We start from the raw sequence: 22085 nt of genomic DNA, 5'->3' as shown, positions 1-22085 counted from the left end.
TGTGTGGGTTCGTCTCCTAGCACTCTGAGACATTGCATTTTGACTGGGTCGCCAGGCTGAGCCAAGGGAAGGAACCCTGGTGAGGTAATTCTAGTCACCAGTATGAGGAAACAATAATGTGGGCCACAGACCTCAGGCCCCTGAATTCCCACCTTTGGCCAGTGCTTTTCTCTTCCTCTGGGAAATACCAAGCTGTCTGTCAGAGGTTGCCAATCCTCAGCAGGGAAATGGGGTTGAGGTGGAAGCCATGATCCCAATGGTGCAGCTTCCTATTCTTGGTAGACTTCTTCGGGACCCCAACACTACCTGGAATCAGTTCTTCCAGATGTTCATTTTAAGTTATCTGAAACCAAGTCCCAACAGGCTTTGGCCATCTGCCTCCCAGCTGATGGGAGTATTCATATGTGACAGATGGCTGACGTAAGATAGCACTATTTCAAGTCCTAGACCTGCCTCTGGTAAGCTGAGTGACTCTGGACAGATTACTTAATCCTCAGTTTCCTCAGCTATAAATGGGCATGGTGAAATGTACTTAAAGAATTCAAGTAAATCATTCAGACAGTGCTTGGCTACAGGAAGCTCTCGATCAGCTGGAACATCCATGCTGCCAGATCATCCTTGGGTCCCTGAGTGTGCAGAGGGAGCTGTGTGCAAGAGTATGGGGGAGCACCCAGAGGGCAGAGCATAGAATCAGGCGGCTGCAGAGAACAGGCTGTGGTGGGTGGGGGCAGAGTGGATGGGGCTCCCCTCCCAGGCTCAGACCTGCTTTTCCCACCCCGGGGTTTGCTGTGATCCCTGAGCCCTCCCAGGGAGGAAACATGTCAGGTTGTTCCCTCGTTGTCCTCCTTCCCCAAAAGCAACCAGCTCTGGGTTGGACACAGCTTCTCTTTAATGGAAGTCTTAGGGTGGTTTGACACAAGGGATGAGCTTGCTCTGGGAGGTGTGGCAGATCAGGATGCTGTCTTCCTCCTCTGCCATGGTTCCAAGGGAGGACTGGTGTGCTAGTAGGAGGGCTCAGAAGATGTCAGGGACGATATAGTCAGTGTGAGCTCCATCGATAAGTCCAGCTCCATTGTCATGGACGAACCAGCAGGATACCTCTGCCCCGTGTCGGGGGTCCTTGCTGTAGTCTTTCTGCAAGCCTCTGAGGACGAACAAGTCAACTGGGGTCACTCTTAGAAACTGGCAAGGTTGTACCTCCCCCAGAAAGCTCTCCAACCCATGTGACACCTAGAGGAAGGCCCTGATCAATAATAACAAATGAAAAGCAGCCGAGGGCAGGAGTGCTGGGGAGCAGCCCACCCACCTGGTGACTGTCAGCCGGCGGTTCTTCACCATCATTGTAGCATCTGACCTTGTGGGGTCAGAACCTGGGTGGATGTCAGACACTTCAAAATCAAGGGGGTGGAAGAATTGTCCTGGAAAGACATAGTGGAGGCAGCAGTTACTGTCAGGAGGGGTGGATCCTGCTTTGATCGATTGTTGCTGATAAATCTTGGCATCGAAAGCCATCTTAGGGACTGGGGTTGTGGCTCACTGATAGGGCGCTTGCCTAGCATGTGAGGCACTAAGTTCGATCCTCAGCACCACACAAAAGTAAATAAAAATAAAGATATTATGTCCATCGACAACTTTATATATATATATATATATATATATATATATATATATATATATATATATCTTTTTTTTTAAAGCCATCTTAGCTGACTTGTAGAGATGCAGATCTATCTATCTTCAGGTGGTCTTACCTCCTGTTTTTTGGTGGAGGGGTAACTGGGGATTAAATCCAGGGCACTTAACCACTGAGCCACATCCTCAGCCCTTTTTAAAATATTTTATTTAGAGACAGGTTCTCACTCAGTTGGTTAGGGCCTCCCTAAGTTGTTGAGGCTGGCTTTGAACTCAAGATCCTCCTGCCTCAGCCTCCCAAGCTGCCAGGATTACAGGCACGCCACCTCACCCAGCTTGCCTCCTGTCTTTTTAACCAATTCCAATCTAACCCATCTGCCTGGGGAGAGAGGTTTGAGGGGCAGGTGCCCATAGAAGGCAGGATCAACAGTTGGCCACACAGATGGCAGTGTGGCTATGTGTCCACCCCACTCACAAGGTCCCTGGGAGCTCTCTGGGTCTTTCTGTTTGCTAACTGGAGCTCTCTCCTATCCTTGCCCCCAGGCTCACATAGGTTTTGTTTCATTGTGGGTTGGATCACAGCCTGTTTGTGGGACAAGACCCTCACCAGGAAGGGAGGAAGGAAGGAAGGAAGGAAGGAAGGAAGGAAGGACGGAGAGAATTTGCTGTTATTAAACCCCAGACATCATTTTCTTTTGGTACTGGGGATTGAACTCAGGGGCACTCAACCACTGAGCCACCTCCCCAGCCTCATCAGGACAGCCCGCCTGAACTCAAGCTGAGACCTGGATGCCATGTTGGAGATTGGCCTGTCTTGGTGGCCCGGGACCTAGAAGCACTCTGGCTTCAACACCCAGCCCCCCCACCCCCGGCTCTGCCCGCCTGCCAGCCGTACCCAACAGCCCATGTGTCCGAGCCGGCATCCGGTGACTATCCAACACATAGAAGCCCAGGAAGTCCCGTTGGACTGTACTCCCCCTCCACACTCGGTGCAGGACAACTTCAAAGGTGGCCCTGTCATCCATGGACACCACCAGGCTTCTCTTCTTGTTGATGGTCACCACTATTCTGCAGGGCCAGGTGTCCGTCAGGGCAAGAGCAGCTGCACTGCATCCCCCTCCATTCAGCTGCCCTTGCCCTCTGGGACCCAGCTCTTATGACCACCCCCCAAGGCCTTCACCCCCAGATGTTTGGGTGTTACTTGCTCCGTGTTTTGTGTTGCTCTTGCTCAAGGCTTCCAAGGCTGTGCCAACCCCTCTATGCAAACTGCATCATTCATTTCTCACTCTGATCTCCTGAGGACCAAGGCTCAGAGAGGTTAAGTAACGTGCCCAAGATCACAGTGCTGGTTAGCAGTGGAACCAGGACTCAGACACCAGCCAGTCTAATATCCGAGTCTGTGTCCTCTGACTCATCACCTGTGTCTTCCACCCCAGACTCACTCCACTTTTTTCTATAGCTCTGCTACTCAGAATCAGGCTCTGGTGCTCTGAAGAGTTTGCTGAAGAAATGAATGCGTGATGAAAGGGACGGTCATGTGACCAGGCAGATTGTGACAGGTGCCAGATGGGAAGCCCAAGACAGTGCTGGGATTCAGGAGAACAAGAGAGTGTGAGGGCTTCAGGGAAGAAGTGGCTTCTGAGCTGGGAGGTGATCTGGCTTCGCTTAGTGGAGACCAGAGTGGAATTGAGTGTGAGGACTCCTTGGGAGCACGGGTGGCCGGGCAGCCTGGCCCAGAGTCCTTGGAAGGTGCATGGAGTGTGACCTGCCTGCTTAGGCCCCACGGACATCACACTCCCTGACACTGCTTGGTGGATGTGGCATCTGTGGGCTCAGACAACACAGCTGGTGCTGGGCATTTTGGGCTTTGACCCATGTCACCTCCCCCGCCTCCCCTTCCAGTCTAGTTACCCATCCTGACGAAGCACAGCCTGGTCCCTCCAGGAGAACACGGGCCCACCCTCACCGGCGTTCAGCGTAATGTTCTGAGGGGTCACTTCTAGCTGAAATCCTGTGGCAGGGTTTGCGATGCCCAGTCTCCCAAAGTACGTGGCCTCGTGCTGCCCAGGGCTCCTGGCCTTGTCACCGATGAGCTGCCCGTTCACTGAGAAGCCTGTAGCAGGGTGGGGGCTGTCAGCCTTCACTCATGCTGTGCCTCCATCTTGGAGGCCCCCCACTCCACACACCCTTCACTGTCTGAGGGCCTCCCCTCCAGTGGGGGCTTTGGGACTGGTCCTGCTCACAGTCCCACCTTTTTCCTTCCCACTTTGCTCCCTGCCCCTCCAGCTGCACTAGATATCCCAGACTTAGCTCTGGGCTCTGGCTCTGAAGGAAGCCTGCCTTCCTGAGGGCAGATTGTGGGCCTGCTCCTTCCTTGGTCTCAGGACCTCCCAAGCTCCCAGCAGGTGCTAAAAATATATTTGTAGAGCCTCTTCACAGAGGCCCAGCTCTCCATCCTCACCATTCCAACACTCTGAAATTATCATCTAGGAATTTGGAGACCTATTCTCTTTCTCCCTCCCCAAACCTCTATGAGGCCAGGGACAGTCTTGGTTCTGCATCCTCATCCCTTGTAAGTGCTCAACAAACACGGCAACTGGATTGACCAGACTAGGGGGGGTGGTAAGGGCTGAGAGATGCCGGGCGTAGTGGCGCACTCCTGTAATCCCAGCAGCTCAGGAGGCTGAGGCAGGAGGACCACAAGTTCAAAGTCAGCCTCAGCAATTTAGTGAGACCCTGTTTCTAACTAAAATATAAAAAGGGCTAGGGATGTGGGTCACTGGTTAAATGCCTCTGGGTTTAATCCCTGGTACAAAAAAAAAAAAAAAAAGAGCCAAAACATGGAGAGGGAGGCTATCCCCATCACCCAGCAGGGCTGGAGAGATGCACTTTGGGGGCCCCATATAGCCATGCTGGGGGGAGTTGGGGCTGGACCCCCATGTAATTTGCAGAACCTCATATGAGATAAAAATGAGGGGCTTTTTGCTGGGCACGGTGGTGCACGCCTATCATCCCAATGGCTTGGGAGACTGAGGCAGGAGGATTGCAAGTTCAAAGCCAGCCTCAGAAACTTAGTGAGGCCCTAACCAACTCAGCAGGACCGTATCTCAAAAATAAAAAATGGGGGAAGGTGATAAGAATGTGGCTCAGTGGTTGAGCACCTATATTCAGTCCCCAGTATCAAAAAGAAAAAGAGAGAGAGAGAGAGAGAAAGAAAGAAAGAAAGAAAGAGAAAGAAAGAAAAGGGCTTCTCATTTAAAAATGGTTAAGGATTTCAAGACAGTAAGAGCATTAAACCAAGTATGAGACCCTTCTAAGTCTGTGTCCTATGCTCCTGGGTGGGTCACAGATCTATGAAGCTGGTCCTATGTGGGGTCCTGCCAGGGGGTGGAGAAGAAAGCAGGCAGAGCCCAGAAAAGTGGAAGGTGCACAGGGCAGTGGGGTCTATGGCAGCAGTCCTAACCGTGGTCGAATGTGGAGTGTGGAGGAGCCTTGACCTTGCCCTCTCTGGCAGATGGCATGAGAGTCACCTGTGTCCGGGTCCTGTACCAGGCTCAGGATCACGCCAGGTTCCTCATTGATGTTGAAGCACAAGGCATCCTCTTTCTGGGGCACGTGGATGATGAAGTGTGGGTCAGTGTCCACTGGGAACACAGCATGGAGGCATTAGATTGGGGATCAGGCAGGAAGTGTTCAACTAGGCAAGTCCCAGAGACAGATGGGCCAGTCGGGGTCACCCCTCCAACACTCCCAAGGACTCACCGCCCGTCACTCGGTTTGGCAACTCCTGGAACTTGGGGCTCGAGCGAGTCGGGGAAGGCTGGGCAGCGGACAGCACGAACACTGTGGGCAAGAGAGTGTCGGCACCGTGGAGGGAGGTGACCGGGCCTTCCTGGAGCTGCCAGTCACTTTGCTAATGACCTCCCCTAAGGCGGGCTGGCCTGAGGCCACAGGAGTAGGGTGACCTCAGAGCATCAAGTGCCCTCATTTGCCTCTCGGGTTATAGGGACAGAGGTTTGGCCCGGGATGGTGGGATAGCCCCCTGGGTCTCCTCCCACAGGTTGGGGAAGCCAGGCCCTCGTCAGGGGGACTGTTACAGGGACTGTTCTAGGCATTGAAGAGAGTGGAACGGGCGATACTCCAGAGGCTTTTCTCAGCCAGAGGGCCAGCAGTGTGAGGAAGAGGTAGAGACGTGTCTCCAGGATGGCTGCCACTTACTCCTTCTGGGTCCCAGCATCTCTGAGGAAGACAAGGACAAAGAGGACAGTGTCACCATGGAGCTCCACATGCACAGGCACCAGTCTCAGTCCACAAGTGCACCCTGGGCCCAGAGATGATTCAGGCCAGGGACCAGTCCTACTGGGGGTCTTACTCCTCCCCAGGTGTCCCCCACCTCCTCAGAGATGCATGCTTGTGCAGGGGGGTGGGGGACCTCACTGGAGGTGGACGCAGGGGCTCCCAGGGTGCAGCCATGAGTTGCAGTGAAGTGGTGTCTCAGGGGAAGGAAGGAGCTTGGAAAGGGGTGGGGTCAGGGAAGGGGTGGGTATGGGCAGCTGCGGGCTCGGGGCTGGAGCACGTGCCACCTGCCCAGCCATGGGAAGTCCTGCACTAAAACCAACACGATTTCAACTCACCCAAGGGCTGAGAATCTGGAAGGGAGGGAAAAAAGAAGAGAATTAAAATCCGGGAGTTTTTCGGCCCAGAGACTCCCCCTCCCCGGACACTGCTCATACCCTCCTCGGCCTTGTCAATGATGGGCTCCAGCCCTTCCTGGTCCTTCATGCCTCGCATGGTCATGGAGGTCAGTGGGGTCACAAACTGATAGTCTAGTGACATCTTCAGGATCTCGGATGACAGCTTGTTCTTCTCCTCCCCTTCCACCATCATCCTGTAGGGCAAGACAGAGGTTGGCTCCAAGACCCCAGTACAGGCCATAACAGAGCTGCATTCCCTCTTCCTTCCATCAGTGGTTCACTCATTCATTCATTCATTCGACAAACATCAAAAATCTGTCGTTCCCTGTTCAGTGGTTGTGGCACTGGGGACTTCCGGGTTTCATGAACAGCCAGAGGGGGGAACTCTGGAGATTGACAATGTTGAGAGGTATGTCTTGGAGATACATAGAGAATTTAGCAGCTAGTCTAATTTCTTTGAGCCTCTGATTGCTCATCTTTTTAAATGAGGATAATAAGGGAATTCTCTCATGTTTTTTTATTTTTGTCTTTTTGTTTTTGAACCAGGAATTGAACACAGGGGCGCTTGACCACTGAGCCACATCCCAGCCCTTTTTAATATTTTATTTAGCGACAGGGTCTCACTGAGTTGCTTAGGGCTTCACTAAATTGCTGAGGCTGGCTTTGAACTCATGATCCTCCTACCTCAGCCTCCCAAGCTGCTGGGATTACAGGCGTGCACCACCGCGCCAGGTTCCCCCAAAGGTTTTGAAGACTAAATGAGTGTGTTTAGACACTGCACAGCCCCACAGTCAACAGCAGCCTCCGCCAAGGCAGCTCAATGAGGTAAACAGCAGGCCGCCTGTCCCCCAGAGGGCCCACCCACACTATTGACCAACTGGTTGATATTAACTCATTAAGCAAAGCAAGAGGAAAGTAAATGTGACCGCTTGTACCCTGAAGGCCCAGAACTTCCTCTTCTCTGTTTGTAAGACATGGGGGGCCCTAGGGTGAACAGTTCCCACTCCTGGCAGCTGCAAGGGTCCTACCTCTTGGCCAGCAGCTCCTGGATGGTGAGATAGGCCCAGAGGCGCTCAACGTGGTTCTCCAACATGTGGCCACGTTCTTGGAGCAGTTTCTTCATCTCTTCCTCATCCACTAGGCAGGTTGTCTTGAATTCTTGTCCCTCCTGAGGGTTGGAATAGGGAGAGAGGCCATGAGCCATGATGAGCACGACACTTCACTGGTGTCCAAGGCTCTGAGCGCCCCACGGTCACCTCTGGAGTTTCACTCTCAACATCCTCCCCTTTCCCGAGCCTATTCTTGCCTTCATCCATTCATTCATTCAACCACCATCTGGGAACCAGGCTGGGCCTAGGCTCTGGGATCCCATAGGATGGGAGAACCAAGCCAGCAAACACCCAGCTGTTTCTACTAAGATCTTCTTCTCCAAGTTCAAGGTGGGCTGCCCGTGCAACATGCCACAGCACACAAGTAGGTCTTCTCTTCCTGGGTACAATTATGGGGTCCACCCTCCAAGGGTCTCCTATAGACCAGGCACTGCATAAGGATATCCCATGGACTGTTCCATTCGTCCCCTACAACACTCTGTGGCAATGTTACCACCATGGTACCAAAAAGGAAACTGAGGCCTAGAGGGCTGGATTCACTTGCCCAAGGTCACCCAACTGGTCAGGGCAGAGCCAGGGACCAGTTTGGCTCTCCTTTCTCAAAGCCTGAATTCTGAACCCTTAACTGCACTGTGGGCTGGAGTCCATGCCCTGGAAGGCAGGGTCCAGGACTCCCACACCTGTGACTTCTTCTAACATACCTGGGCACATGTATGTCTATACTACACCGTGGCACAAAACCTGGAACACAGTAGGTATTCGGGAAATTGTTCTCAAGTAAGAAGAGAGAAGCTGGCCTCTTGCTCTCTCATAGCCTTGCAGGAATGAGGTGAGCAGTCACAGGTGCTCCATTTGGGGCCTAAGAGTTATAGCTAATCTAGGCCACATTGACCCCATTCCAGCCTGTCTAGCCCCCAGGCCTGGGGTGTATGTGGCATGCAGAGGGTGCATGCCTCTTTTCTCTGAGGAAAGAGACACCCCCAGGAGCAGGCAGGGATTGAGAAAAGTGGGTTTGGGGCTTGTTTGCTATCTGTCCTCTCTGTCCTCCATGACCCATCATTTACCCCACGGGCTTGCACTTCGGCCTTGAAGCTGCTCAGTTTTTGGTCAGCGATGCGCCCAGCCACCATGATCTCCGAGCCATCGTAGTACTGTTTATGTCGGTGCTGGGTCAGGGCAGAGATGGTATCCCGGGGGTACTGCAACTCCACATCCACCAGCAGGGGACTGGCCACCTGGTCGTAGAAGTTCTGCAGGGACAGGGGGTGCAACCTAAGAGCTGAGCACCATGGGTACCTGATGGGAAATCTAATCACCAAGTAGGGTGTCAGGATCCCCTCTTCAGAGGAGGAATCTGAGGCTCAAAGAGGTTAAGCAACTGGCTTGCTGTCACACAGCTAATTTGAACTCTGTATCAGAGCTGTATCTTTTCCTCTAGGCTGATGGGCAAATGGCCACAAAGGCAGGGCTCTTTGTGGCATGCTGGTGGTGGTATATGGCGGGTGCAGGGGAGACCTGTAGCTGCTGAGTGGCATCATGGTCCTCATAGATTCTCTTGGCCCATCCATTGTTCTCCTTGGACATGACCTCCAGGAAGTTAAAGTCCAGGTTGTGGCCAAAGCCCAGGTTATAGAGTGGGAACTTGTCCCGGATGGCTTCACGGACGTTCTTGAGGATTTGGGGACGGTCCGTCACTCCTGTAACCACACATCCAGGCTGTTATGAGATTGCTGGCCCACAGCATGTGGGGTGCTAGGAGGCTTTGGGGAACACTCCCAGGGGTCCACAGCTTCATCTTAGGTCACCTCCAATCTCCATGGGCATCTAGAGATATCACCTCCTCCCGGCTCTCATGGCAACTGCAATAACTAGTAATGGCGCTCCTCACAGACCCTTGCCAACCACATGGATCCATCCAAGCAGATCTCATGCTGCTTGAAACCTTCCCAGGTCTCCTGGTGTGGCCTCTGAGGCCCTGACAACTTTCCACTATGTGTCACCTGTTCTGCACAGTTTGGGGGCAGGCCCTGCCAGTGCATACACCTTCCCCCCCACCTCAGGTTGCCCACTCTGCCAGGGATCCCTTCCTACTTCCCTCTCTCTCTTCCTTCCATACTGAGCTCAGGATTCACCTCTTCTAGGAGGCCTTTCCACGCCTCACTTAGCCCAGGTACTCCTTTGTCTGTGTTTTCACAGACCCCTGTCACCCTGTCTTTCTGCTAAGGGCCCTTAGCAGAACCTCTGCCCTTGGATCTGCCCCCAGTAGTGGAACAAGAGTCATTTTTTTTTGTTCTCTTGGTAGGCCTTACTCCCTCATCTTGGGCTTGTCATACAATAGATGCTGAATATATTAAATATATTAAATTATTAATTCCAGCCCAGGCATGATGGTGCACACCAGTAATCCCAGCAACTGGGGAAGCTAAGGTAGGAGGATCACAAGTTTGAGGTCAACTCAGCAATTTAGTAACTTAGAGAGACCCTAAATCAAAATAAAAAAATAAAAATAAAAAGGGCTGAGGATGTAGCTCAGTGGTAAAAGCACCCCTGGGTTCAATCCCTGGTATATACATATATGTATGTATACACACACATGCACATATCTGTATATATATATATATATATAAATTCCATTAAGCTCGATCTAGGAATTCTGCCTATCCCCCAGGGCCCATGTCATGCAGAAATACCCCCAACTCACAGGACAGAGGTACACCTTGAAGTTCTCATAGACTTTGTGGTCTTAATTATATTTTCAGGATGATCCTTGCCTTTACCCTGAACCTTTGTGTCCCCAATGGCCCATCCAGTGTTTGTGTTTCCAATATCAGCTTGAACACCTCCAGTAAGCTTACCCTCAGTGGGCTCCCCATCTGTCAACATGATGAGAATCGAAGCCTGATTACTGACTTCAGGGCCGTTTCCCTGAACTGCATTCAGGATCTCAATTCCCCGGAGCAAACCTCCATTCAGGTTTGTGGCTATAAAAGGAGAGAAATCAGATCAGTGTACACTCATATCCCAAAGAAACAGAAGTAATGCCCAGGTGGCCTGGGATTCCCATCCTTACCCCCCTCCACGGAGAAGCGCTTCACGAAGTCTCGAGCAGCTTGAAGATTGGCCTCTGACGCTTGCACCAGTGAGCCCCGCCATGATTGCACTTGAGACCCAAAGAGGACCAGGTCAAAGTAATCCTGTGGCCGCATATCTCCCAGGATTTTCAGGAGTGCCTCCTTGGTCTGCAAGGACAGGACATTCCATTGAGGAACACAGCCCCAGGGTGGCCTCAGGATAGCACCTTCCATCAACTCCAGATAGCCATGTCAGAGATCCACAGGATGGAGACACAGTGGATGGGTAGGAGGGGATGAACAGGACAGCCAGGTCATCCTAAGAGAAGAGCATAAGGGGCATGGAGAAGTCAAAAGACCCAGCACAGGGTCAAGGAATGATTAGGAGTTTGGATGGGGCAGGATTAAGAAAGGTCCCCCTGTGTTTTGGCTGTATTTCTAAAACTCAGTTTGTCCAGCCACAGCTTCACTGTGTCACGGGTGGGACACTCAGAGCACCGAGGGCTGTGGGCTGTGCCCTGCTGCAAGATGCCCTCTTGCAGACCAAGTGTGGTGGCCCACATCTATAATTCCAGTGGCTCAGAAGGCTGATGCAGAAGGATCAAGAATTCAAAGCTAGCCTTAGCAAAAGGGAGACCCTAAGCAACTCAGTGAGACCCTGTCTCTAAAATACAAAATAGGGCTGGGGATGAGGCTGAGTGGAAGAGTGCCTCCAAGTTCAATTCCCGGTACCAAAAAAAAAAAAAAAGATGCCCTCTTGCAGACCACCTTAGTTATTGCCAGCACTTGTAGCAAACAGGTTTGCTCTTCCATGCTCATCTCCATGGGGAAGTGCCATAATGTGACACCATATTATCCTCCTTGCAGCCATTGAGAAGTGCCTGACCAAGGTTGCCCAGCAAGGAAGCAGTAGCTAATGCTACAGTCCCTAACAACTGGGATTTCCAGTTCAATCACCCAAACCAGAATCTCTCAGCCAAACTGCAATGGGGTAAGTAACAGGGCCGAAGAAATTTCCATTGAATGAACTGCTTCGAGCCACTTTACCTGCTTCATTTTCTGACCTTCCATAGAGCCACTGATGTCAATCACAAAAACGATGTTCTTGCTCATGTTCGTCAGGTTTTTGGGGGCAAAGAAGTGGGCAAAGTAGTTATTGGCCACCTGAAATAGAGGAAAGTGACTGAATCCTCTCTCATAAGCATCCCTTGCCCACCCTCTGGAGCTGGGGCCAGAAGTTTCAGGCTCACCAATAGGTCACAGAGCTTGTCTCGATTGACATCGTAGGTGACCTTGAAATCCCCATTCAGCAAGGATGTAGAGCATGTAGGGCAGGATTGCTGTTGGCCCACGGTGGGGCGGAAGAGCACATGACCCTGGAATCATTGAGGGTTTGAGACATTACTAGTCTGTGCACACAAGTAGGAAGATGTACACCTCTCTGCATGTGTATGTATGTGCGTGTGTGTGTGTGTGTGTGTGTGTGTTTGCCTGGTCACAGAAACTAATTCAGTGGGCCATTCATGTAGCTGCTGAAAGTGCACATCTGTATGTGATAGGAGAGAAGACTCAGTCCTCTGTGCTTCTCAGTCACTGGAATTTTCTACGGTAAGCATCACCATTTGGGGTACATAAGCAAGAACCAAATAATAGCAGTAGGAAGGAATGAGAAAACCTCAGTCAACTTCAACTGTCAAGTAAAAAAGCAAGGCTACAGCACACTGCTCACAAATAAAATCCGCCTGGTCAACAAAGAGCAGGAAACAGAAGGAAAGGCCGAGAAACAGAGCTGAGGTCAGGTTTGAGTGGTGCTGGTCCTCGAGGACACTAGGGATGGTTTTTATTCACTACTTTCTATATTTATGTATTTTCCTCATTCTCTTTAAAGAAATTTTATTGTTTTCTTCTTGCTTGCTTGTTTTAAAAGTAAGATATGCTCATCACAAACAAAATCAAAACAAACAAACAAAACAAAGACAAAAAACAAACTTGAAGAAGGGTGCGGTGACATGTGTCTATAATCTCGGTGACTCAGGAGGCTGAGGCTGGAGGATCTTGCCAACTTCAACAACTTAGCAAGGCCCTAAGCAACTTAGTGAGACCCTGTCTCTAAAGAAAATATAAAAAGGGCTGGGGATGTGGCTCAGTGGTTGAGCACCCCTAAGTTCAACTTCTGGTGAGAGAGAGAGAGGGAGGAAAACTGAAGCCTTGAGTCCTAACCACAACCGTACCTGACCTGAGATTGGCTTCTGTGTGGAACATCTCTCTAAATGCTGTGTGTGAGGTAGGCAAAGAGGAAACTGAGGTTCAAGCAACTCCCCCTGCCCAGACCATGCAGCCAGCAAGCGGTAGAGCTGGACTTGGTACCTGCCTCACCTCAGGGTGCCGGTTTTGCTAAATTGTTCTAAGGATCGGGAGTGATGAGTTTCCCTGGGATTCCAACCACATGGTATCTGCTCCTCTCACCCCGAGGGAAGCCTGAATCCCTACCTGCTTCCTGTGCTAAGCCTAGACCTGCCTCATGGATGGGTCAGGCTGCCAAGTCCTTGGGGACCCACCACCATCCCCTGTCATTCCATGTACCTTTTTCCCTGAGAAGGACTTCTTGATAGTTTGGGCTGCCAGTTCCTTGGTGAGGAAGGTGGCCTGAGCATCCAGCTTACTGATCCCCTGAGGCTCAAAGATGTCCACGTCAATCTGCACCATTGAAGGAAATTCTGTACCAAGGCCCCGTTTGGGACAGCAAAGCGCCTAAATGTCTCAGCCAAGAGCCTAAATGTGACCTGGATACCTACTGTGTATAGTGCCCATGCAGTTCTCAGCACAGGGCCTGGCACATAGTAGGCACTCCAAAAATGTTTATTCAATGAAGATGTGCATGTCTGAAATCCCTCAACTCAGCCCATTGGGCTTCCCAGGACTTTCTGGTTTACAAATTACCTGGAAATTCAGTGTCTCTTGTGATCCTTGTGGTATTCCTGGGGAATGCAGGAATTCCCCATTTAGCAGATGGGCAAACCGAGGCTCAGAGATGAGGAGGGAGTTGGAAGATTCAGAGAGTTTTCTGCCCAAGAACAGCCCATTGCAACCCACCTGGAGGATCAATTCCCTCCCTGTGTTCCCAGGCCTAGGGTGGCATGTGATTAATGCTGAGCCAGTGCTGGGAACCATAGTGAGAGTGAGAGACAGAAGCCCTGCCCCGGGACTTTCAATCTACCTCAAAATGGCGCACCAGTTGCTTGGGCTTGACTTTGATGACAATGTCATACTGTGTAAGTCTTCTCTTTAGCACCTCTTCGTAGGTCAGCCGAAATGTGGCTTTGCTCTGGGGACCAATGTTGATGTGGATAGTGAACTGCTCCATATTCCTCCCTGAGGCCCTGGATATGCCACCAGAGGCAACAATCATCAAACAAATAGTAAATGACATGTAGATCCTTGTCACCTAAAGCATGGCCCTCAGAATCAATTTCTTATTTTCATGCTTGTTCCCAGATTTCCTTGACCCTTACCCTTGTCTCAGATGGCTGGTCAGGATTAGGGCTCAGGGATGGGGGGGACCCACTTCTCCCTGAAGCAGATCTGGGAAAAGGGCAAGTGGGCATCAACCTGGCCCAGTGCATCTGTGTTGGCACCAGAGCTGGGCAGTTTGCTTCCCTTTCTACTATCCTGGGGCTCTTCTCCACCCAAGGCCACCTCTGCAGCCTTCAGCTCTAGAGGCTAGGCCGGGAGGGCTCAGAACTCACCTGACGAGGCCAGCATTCTCTCCTGAGATGGCTGCTTTCCGGTACTGCTTCCATGCTGTCACTTTGTCCTTTATGTCCCCAATGAATGCCTTCCCATCTGCTGTGCTGCGGGGGGAGAAGAAGGCCCTCAGTGGGGGAAGCACCCCTCCTTGATCACATGGATTCTTCCTATTAGAGATATGATGAGCCTAGACACGGAGAAGCCTCTGTTCTCCTATGAGCCCTCATAGGAGAGTATCTCCTGACTGGCCTTGCAATGCTCTGGGGACCCAGGGCAGTGCAGTGGGCAGCCATGGTCACAGAGGCCAGCTGTGGGCCTTTTGAAAGGGAGCAGATGATCTACACATCTGGCTACTGTGGCCTAGGCTGGGACAGGTGAACAGACACCTTTGGGACAGGGTGTGGGAGTCAGGCAGCCACACACATGGCAAAGTCACTGATGAAGGCTGTCTTGGGGATTTCCACATCGAAGGCCACTTCCCTGGCTTCATCGGCAGTGTTGATCACTTGGCTGGTGATGACATAGTGGGCGAAACGAGAGGTGACTTTGCAGTTGACTTTCAAACTCCGGATGAACACGCCATCAACTGTCTAAAGTGAGACAAGAGGGACCTTTGGCCTGGGACAGGCCAGTGAGAGACCTCCTTGTCATTCTGTGTCCTAGCCCCCAGCTTTGATGCTTGAAAGGTGCCCAGAAGAATAGATCAACCCTCCCAGGAAGATCCTTTTTTCTGCCTGAGACTGTACAGTGGGGCGTCAGGTGAGGTGGGAACAATCCCCCAATTCCTGGGACACGGGAGCATATGGCACCCACAGAAGGAGTCCACCCGCAAGGGGCAGGAGAAAGCAAACCTGTAATAAGGGCCCCATCACAGACCCCTTTGCCAAGACTCTCACTCACTGTGTCCACAGCCTGTCGCTTCTGCAAAACAAAGCCAAGGCCAAGTATGAGTGGGAATGCTCGGGGACCATGGCCCCTCTGTTCAGGGGTGGGAGGGGACAAAGCCTGGGTCCTCTCTCAGTCTTGCCTCCTACTGCTAGGAAGTAACCTCTGTAGTCAGAGGTATGCAGGCAGTGGGGATGGCTCTGGTACCTAGAGTGGGGGTTCTTGTGTCCCTCCTCTGTCCCAAAGGCTTAGCCACGTACCTCGCTGCCCTTGGACCTGCCTCTGGCCAAGCCTGGAGCAGACATGGCCTGTAGGGTGAGGAGGGACACCAGGTACACACACAGCAGCACCCGAAGCGCCATGGCACCGTCCATGGTCTCCAAGTTCCTGTTGCCCTGATACTTCACTCAGACCATCAATCAATACCATGCTGGATAAACACGGATTAAACATTAAACACAGTGAAGGCAAATGTCCCAATTTGGGGAACCAATAATTGGCAAGGAAACCAGGGGTTCCCAGTTCTGGGCTTATGTCAACTCCTGACCAGACTCCAGACTGTGCCCTTGTGTACAGAACAGCACTAAGCCAAAGGCAACTGCCAAGACCCCTCAGTGGTTCATCTTATCCTGGCTCTGGCATGAGGTAGCATCAGTGACAAACATCTGGCAGGAAGTCAATGTTAAAAATGGATTTCCAAACCTCATTAGGCTTTTTTTGTGAGGTGGGGTGGGTTTCAGGGATTGAACTCAGGAGCACTTGACCACTAAGCCACATCCCCAGCCCCAATTTGTATTTTATTTAGAGACAGGGTCTCACTGAGTTGCTTAGTGCCTCCCTTTTGCTGAGGCTGGCTTTGAACTTGTGATCCTCCTGCCTCAGCGCCCTGAGCTGCTGGGACTACAGGTGTGTGCCACCGCCAGGCCAAATCTCATTAAGCTTTAGTTTCAGAATTCTTGAAGCATCAGCAAACCTTTCAGTCATGCTTTGGTCAGGGAGGCAGATATGGTGGCTTAGAAAGTGCTGTGACACCTAAGCACATCCACAGTTCTAATGGTGCCAGCCCTGACAATAGACCTGCCAGAGGCCTTCTGGACAGTCTGGCAGGAGGAGTGATAGGTGACCTATGCTTTAAGCCCATTCCCTCATCTGTTGGGACCTTCTGGTCTAGATTTGGAAGGAAGGACATAAGTCAGCTTCATTGTGCTCCACCTAGACAAGGATGCTCAGCAGGTGACAGGGAATAAAGACAAATGAAGCATTTTTATATTCAAGAGCTGATTAGGTACCCCATGTTGCTCTTAGCCCTTTATTGCCTAATTTTTCTCCTCAAGGTGCTTCTGGAACATTGATTTCACTGCAAGCGACAGAACAAGGATTCAAACTCAGGTCTCTCTGACTCCAAAGCTATCACTGAAAGGCCCTGTGTGTTATGAGGAAGAAAAGAGAGGCAGAGTCAGAGATCCCTCAGAGGGAAGAGTCCCCAGACACTCCTTATGCACAGGCAGTTTCTTGATTTTTATACCCAGACCTTTCCTGCCGGCCACAAGCCACAGCTCACCAGGTAGACAGGGCCCCTGGTTAGTCTACTCTGTGACCAGGGTGGGGTGTTCTGGCTGTCATGACCCTGATGAAAACAGGGGGCCCAGAGGCCTCTCTGATCTCTGTTTGCTCATCCTGGACTTTGTCTCAAAGAGCAGCTTCTGGGAAAGAGTTTATTGTCCTTAGGCCAGGTGACCTTCTGACCTGTTTTCTGGCCTCTGTGGAAGATTAGATGAATCAACATGATATGGTATATTTGAGTGTCTGTTTATTTTCTGTACCAGTATGAACTGAGCTGGAGGTGGTGGGTTGGTACCATGCTAGTTAGTTTCACCATGATGAAACTGGGCTGGGTCCCTGTGTTCAGTGAGCTGGTGCCTTGGGAAAATGGAGTGGGTCAAACCAAAGGAAACCCAGTGGATCCCAGGGAGTGGCTGGAGGCTAGAGAGGCACATATAGGAAAAACTGTAGAAATTTGAAGGAGTGGACCTCATCTCCACAGTGGTTAGGAGAAGACTCCCAGAGGAGGTGGCTCGGAAAATGAGTAGCACTTGGGAAGGTGCAGGCAGGAAAAAGTGAACCAGGAACAGCTGGTATAAGGGTCTGATGGCTTTCGGGTAGAAAACACTAAAGCTATTTTGATTATAGAAATATTGACATGAGGAGGCTGGGGTTGTGGCTCAGCAGTAGAGCGCTCGCCTAGCATGTGTGAGGCCCTGGGTTCGATCCTCGGAACCACATAAAAATAAATAAACAAAATAAAGGTATATAAAAAAAAAAGAAAGAAATACTGACATGAGCCGGTTGCGGTGGCGCATACCTATAATCCCAGTGGCTCAGGAGCCTGAGGCAGGAGAAATGCAAGTTCAAGGCCAGCCTCAGCAACTTAGTGAGGCCCTAAGCAACTTAACGAGACCCTCTCTCTAAATAAAATATAAAAAAGCGCTGGGGTTAGTGCTTAGCTGTAGAGCACTCACCTCGCATGTGCAAGGCCCTGGGTTCGATCCTCAGCACCACATGTAAATAAATAAAATAAAGTTATTAAAAAAAAAAGCCGGGGATGTGGGTCAATGGTTAAGCACCCTTGGGTTCAATCCCTGGTACCAAAAAAAAAAAAAAAAAAAAAAAAAGAAAAAGAAAAAAGTAATACAACATGGAATAATTGTTTTTTAATTTTTATTTTTTTGAGTTGTAGTTGGACACAAAACCTTTATTTTCTTTTTATGTGGTGCTGAGAATCAAACCCAGGGCCTTGCATGTGCTAGGCAAGTGCTTTGCCACTGAGCCACAACCCCAGCCCCTAAATTTTGACATAAAAAAAAAAAAAAAGATATTTTGAGGAGGGGTATGACAAGTTCAAGACTGGACTGTTGATGGGTGAGCGCTGTAGTGTAAGTGCCTGTAGACCAGGCTTCTACAAGCAGCTGGAGGGATGGGAGGTGGGGATCATTTGGGCCCAGGAGTTGGATGCTGGGCCTGGCCACACAGGGAGATTCCATCTCAAAAAAAAAAAAAAAAAGAAAGGAAGAGTGTGGATTGTTGAAAGATGGCTAGTACAAACCTGGTCCATGGATGAAAGGTGCTAGAAGCATGATTATGTGGCCACGGTGGGAGCAGTGCGAAGAAGGGGATGAGGAGAGCTAACGGTGACTGGTGTCTAGTGTGCTACTCAGTCTCTCTCTCTCTCTCATTTTTAAAATTTTTCTCATATTGGGGATTGAACCTGAGGATGCTTAACCACTGAGTCACAACCTTAGCCCTTTTTAAAAATATATATTTTATTTAGAGACAGGGTCTTTTTGAGTTGCTAAGGCATCACTAAGTTGCTGAGGCCGGCTTTGAACTTGCGCTTCTCCACCTCAATCTCCTGAGCAGCTAGGATTACAGGCATGCATACCGCGCCTGGCATGGACAATGCATTCAGATGTTTTGAGCTTCTTAACTCCTTAGAAACTCAGTTAAAATAGGGATGATAATAGTACCAGCTTCATGGTGTTGATGGAAAGATATATGAGCTAATTCACTTGATGTCAAAATAAACCCCTCCCTATAAAGCTAATTATTTGCTCATCCTATGACCCAGCAACTCCATTCCCACATATTTACCCAGTATATTCTCAAAAAGACACCAATGTTCATAAAATCTTTATTTATGATAATCCAAAGGGGAAAGAACACAAATACCCATTAACAAGTAAGTAGATAAACAAATTGCAAGGTACTTGTGTAATTACAATATTCTTTGGCAATAAAAAGGAACAAATTATTGGGGCTAGAGTTGTGGCTCAGCGGTAGAGCCACAACTTGCCTAGCATATGTGAGGCCCTGGGTTCAATCCTCAGCACCATATAAAAATAAAAAATAAAATAAAATAAATGTATTGTGTCCATCTACAACTAAAAAATAAATATTTTTTAAAAAGGAACAAGTTATTGATAGAAATGACAGAAATGAATTTCATAGATATTGTACTGAATGAACAACCAGATGCAAAAGAGTATGTAAAGTATAATTTAGGGCTGGGGTGGTGGCTCAGTAATAGAATGTTTGTCTAGCATGTGTGAGGCACTGGGTTCAATACTCAGCACCACATAAAAATTTTTAAAAATAGGGCTGGGGTTGTGGCCAGCGGTAGAGCGTTCGCCTAGCACCCCTGGGTTCGATCCTCAGCATCACATAAAAATAAATAATAAAGGTATTGTGCTCAACTATAAAAAAATTTTTTTAATTAAAAAAAATAAAATAAAGGTATTGTGTTCATCTGCAACTAAATTATTTTTTAAAAAGTATTAATTTGGGGCTGGGTTGTGGCCCAGAGGGTAGGTCGCTTACCTACCATGCGTGAGGCACTGGGTTCGATCCTCAGCACCACATAAAAATAAAATATTGTGCCCACCTATAACTAAAAAATAAATATTTAAAAAAATTCATGGCAGGGGAGTGATTAGAAAAAGCAGTCTGAAAAGGCTCTTCAGGAATGTGATAATGAAGTAAAGGTTGAAAACACTGCTGTAGCTCTTTCTTGAAACTTAAAAAAAAATTAACATTTTCACCATTTTTAAGTGCACAACTTAGTGACCTATTATATTCACATTGTTGTGGGATCATCACCACCGTCCATCCCTGGATGTTTTTCATTCTCCTCAAATGAAGTTTTGTATCCATTAAACACTAACTCCCAATTCGCCCCTCCCCAACCACTGACACCATTCTACTTCCTGTGTCTCTATGAATTTGCCTACTCTAGATACCTCACACAAGTCACATTGGTCGCTACCTTGTTTCCCTTAGCATAATGTCCTCAAGGTCCAGCCATGTTGCAGCATGTCAGTTTCCTTCCTTTAATTAGGCTTAATAATATTCCAATATCTGTATACAGATATTGCTTATCCAACATCCAAATATGAGTACTTAGATTGCTTCCAGTTTTTGGCTGTTGTGAATAATGTCGCTATGAACATGGTTGTTCATTTATTTATTTGAGTCCCTACTGTCAGTGCGCTAGCCCTCCAGGCTTCTTTTGGTTTATATCTTGATAGAGTTTGGTGAAGGGATTTGTCAACATTATCTAATTATACGTTTAAGATTTGCATATTTCGCTGGGCATGGTGGCGCCTGCCTGTAATCCCAGCAGCTCAGGAGGTTGAGGCAGGAGGATCGCAAGTTCAAAGCCAGCCTCAGCAAAGGCGAAGTGCTGAGCAACTCAGTGAGACCCTGTCTCTAAATAAAGTACAAAATAGGGCTGGGGATGTGGCTCAGTGGTCGAGTGCCCCTGAGTTCAATCCCCAGTACCCAAAACAAACAAACATATTTCATCCACAATGCAAATTTCGTTTCCACAAGAAAACCAAAAGAAAAAAAGAATCATAAACAAATATTGAACTTAAGTTAATGATGTTGGTAAAGATAAAGCCAGGCTTTAGTAAAAAGCAGAGAAAACAGATTTTTATTCAGTAACTACTGACAGTAGGAAGAAAAGCTGAGCTTCATTCCAATTTATGTAGAGGTGACTGCGCGTTATAAAGGGAGAATGAGAGAGTAAAGAGGAGTGAGCAGGGGGCTCACATAGATAAAGGGAAATGAAAAATTACAATGGGTTGGTCAATGTAAACATAATTAAACCAGCTGTTTTTGCTAGCTGGCAATGTGGAAATTAGGATTCTATCCTCCCACATAGACTGGAGACAGAGACCTAACCCTTGCTGATGATTAAATCTCAAAAGAAGGGATTTCAGTCCTTGAGAAAGATACTCCTGTGTTGCACGATATATCTAGATCATCTCTCGTCTATCTAAATCTATTTATCAGGGGCAGGGGAAAAGATTTTTAATTGTACACTTTTTTTGTTGTTGTTGTTGTTTTAAAGTAAATGCTTCTAGGAAAGGGAGATGTTGGCTGGACCAAACGGTTGGAAAAGTACTGATATCTTCAACTTTGTTTACTTTGTAAAGTATCAAAAAGTAAGATGGACCTTGGGTGCACAGACCGTTATGCATGAGATAAAGCGAGCGTATGTCACACGCAGACACACACATTAGAATGTGAGCTCCAGGAAGGCAAGGACTTTGACAGACAAGCACACAGGCGATCAGTAAATATTCACAGAATGAATGAACCATACGCATAAATCTCTTAGAATCATCAACTGCAAAACCAGCAAAAGCTTCCACAGTAAATGGCAATTGTGCAGTTGAGCCGAGGCTCACGGAGCTTGCGCAGGACCCGGCGGAGTCGCTCTGGCCGGCCAGCGTCGCGGCTCTATGGCAGGTTCTCCCAGGACGGCGAAACCACTCTGGCCTCTCCCGCGTCAGCTCTATGGCGGGTCCTGTGGGAAAGTCAGAGCATGCGCAGGACTGCGCCGACTGGGATCTCTATGGCAGCGGCGTCGCGGCGGGCCGGCTTTAGGTGCTCCTACCCCTTCCAGGCCGTCTCCACAGCCTACCCTACCGCAGCCTCTCGGGCATGAGCGGGACCTCCTGCTGCGGCCCGCCGCCCTACCTGCTGCCGCAGCATCTCGACTGTGGGTCTGCGTCAGGAATATGCCCCTGGCCGCCTATTGCTACGTGCGGGTCGTGGGCAAAGGCAGCTACGGGGAGGTGACTCTCGTGAAACACCGGCGGGACGGCAGGCAGGTCCGCGGGGGTCGGGCCCAGCAAAGGGTGGGCAGAGCTGCATGAACCGATTCCAGAGGACGAGGCCCGGGGCGGGGTGAAAGGTTTCATCTAAGATGGCACTTCTTCAGGGAAATTGTCCCAAACTATCAAGACGAGGCCAGGCCCCTTATCATATGCGCACATTCTTCCTCTACTTCTCATAGGTGGTAGTGAGTGGTGTGCTTGATGTACACACCTTTTTCCCACCCCTAACAATTCCATGTGAGCAGGCAAGTATCATGCATTCTAACC

The 22085-nt window shown here is 49.6% G+C and overlaps 2 protein-coding genes across 2 annotated transcripts in view; one reads left to right on the top strand and one right to left on the bottom strand.

Moving 5' to 3' along the window:
* Positions 1–871: 871 nt before the first annotated feature.
* Positions 872–15512, bottom strand: Itih1 (inter-alpha-trypsin inhibitor heavy chain 1). Its single transcript, XM_027947822.2, has 22 exons — positions 15399–15512; positions 15154–15174; positions 14677–14843; positions 14253–14357; positions 13724–13886; positions 13090–13203; positions 11757–11882; positions 11554–11670; positions 10506–10674; positions 10291–10416; positions 8951–9132; positions 8500–8685; positions 7355–7494; positions 6366–6520; positions 6267–6281; positions 5851–5871; positions 5395–5475; positions 5163–5276; positions 3544–3745; positions 2528–2700; positions 1307–1418; positions 872–1144 (listed from the first exon to the last, which is right to left on the bottom strand). Exons 1-22 carry the CDS (start codon positions 15510–15512, stop codon positions 1015–1017), a joined length of 2733 nt encoding a protein of 910 aa, XP_027803623.2. The 3' UTR covers positions 872–1014.
* Positions 15513–21355: 5843 nt separating this feature from the next.
* Nek4 (NIMA related kinase 4) overlaps positions 21356–22085 on the top strand; it is a 30333-nt gene continuing 29603 nt past the window's right edge. The window contains exon 1 of the mRNA XM_027947849.2: positions 21356–21812. Coding sequence (XP_027803650.1) covers positions 21441–21812 — 372 coding nt within the window. The 5' untranslated portion in view covers positions 21356–21440. The remainder of the gene's footprint in view (positions 21813–22085) is intronic.

Source organism: Marmota flaviventris, chromosome 1 (genome assembly GCF_047511675.1).
Source record: "Marmota flaviventris isolate mMarFla1 chromosome 1, mMarFla1.hap1, whole genome shotgun sequence".
Classification (NCBI taxonomy): domain Eukaryota; kingdom Metazoa; phylum Chordata; class Mammalia; order Rodentia; family Sciuridae; genus Marmota; species Marmota flaviventris.
Note: the sequence above shows the minus strand (reverse complement) of the source record. Positions and strands in the feature narration are given on the sequence as shown.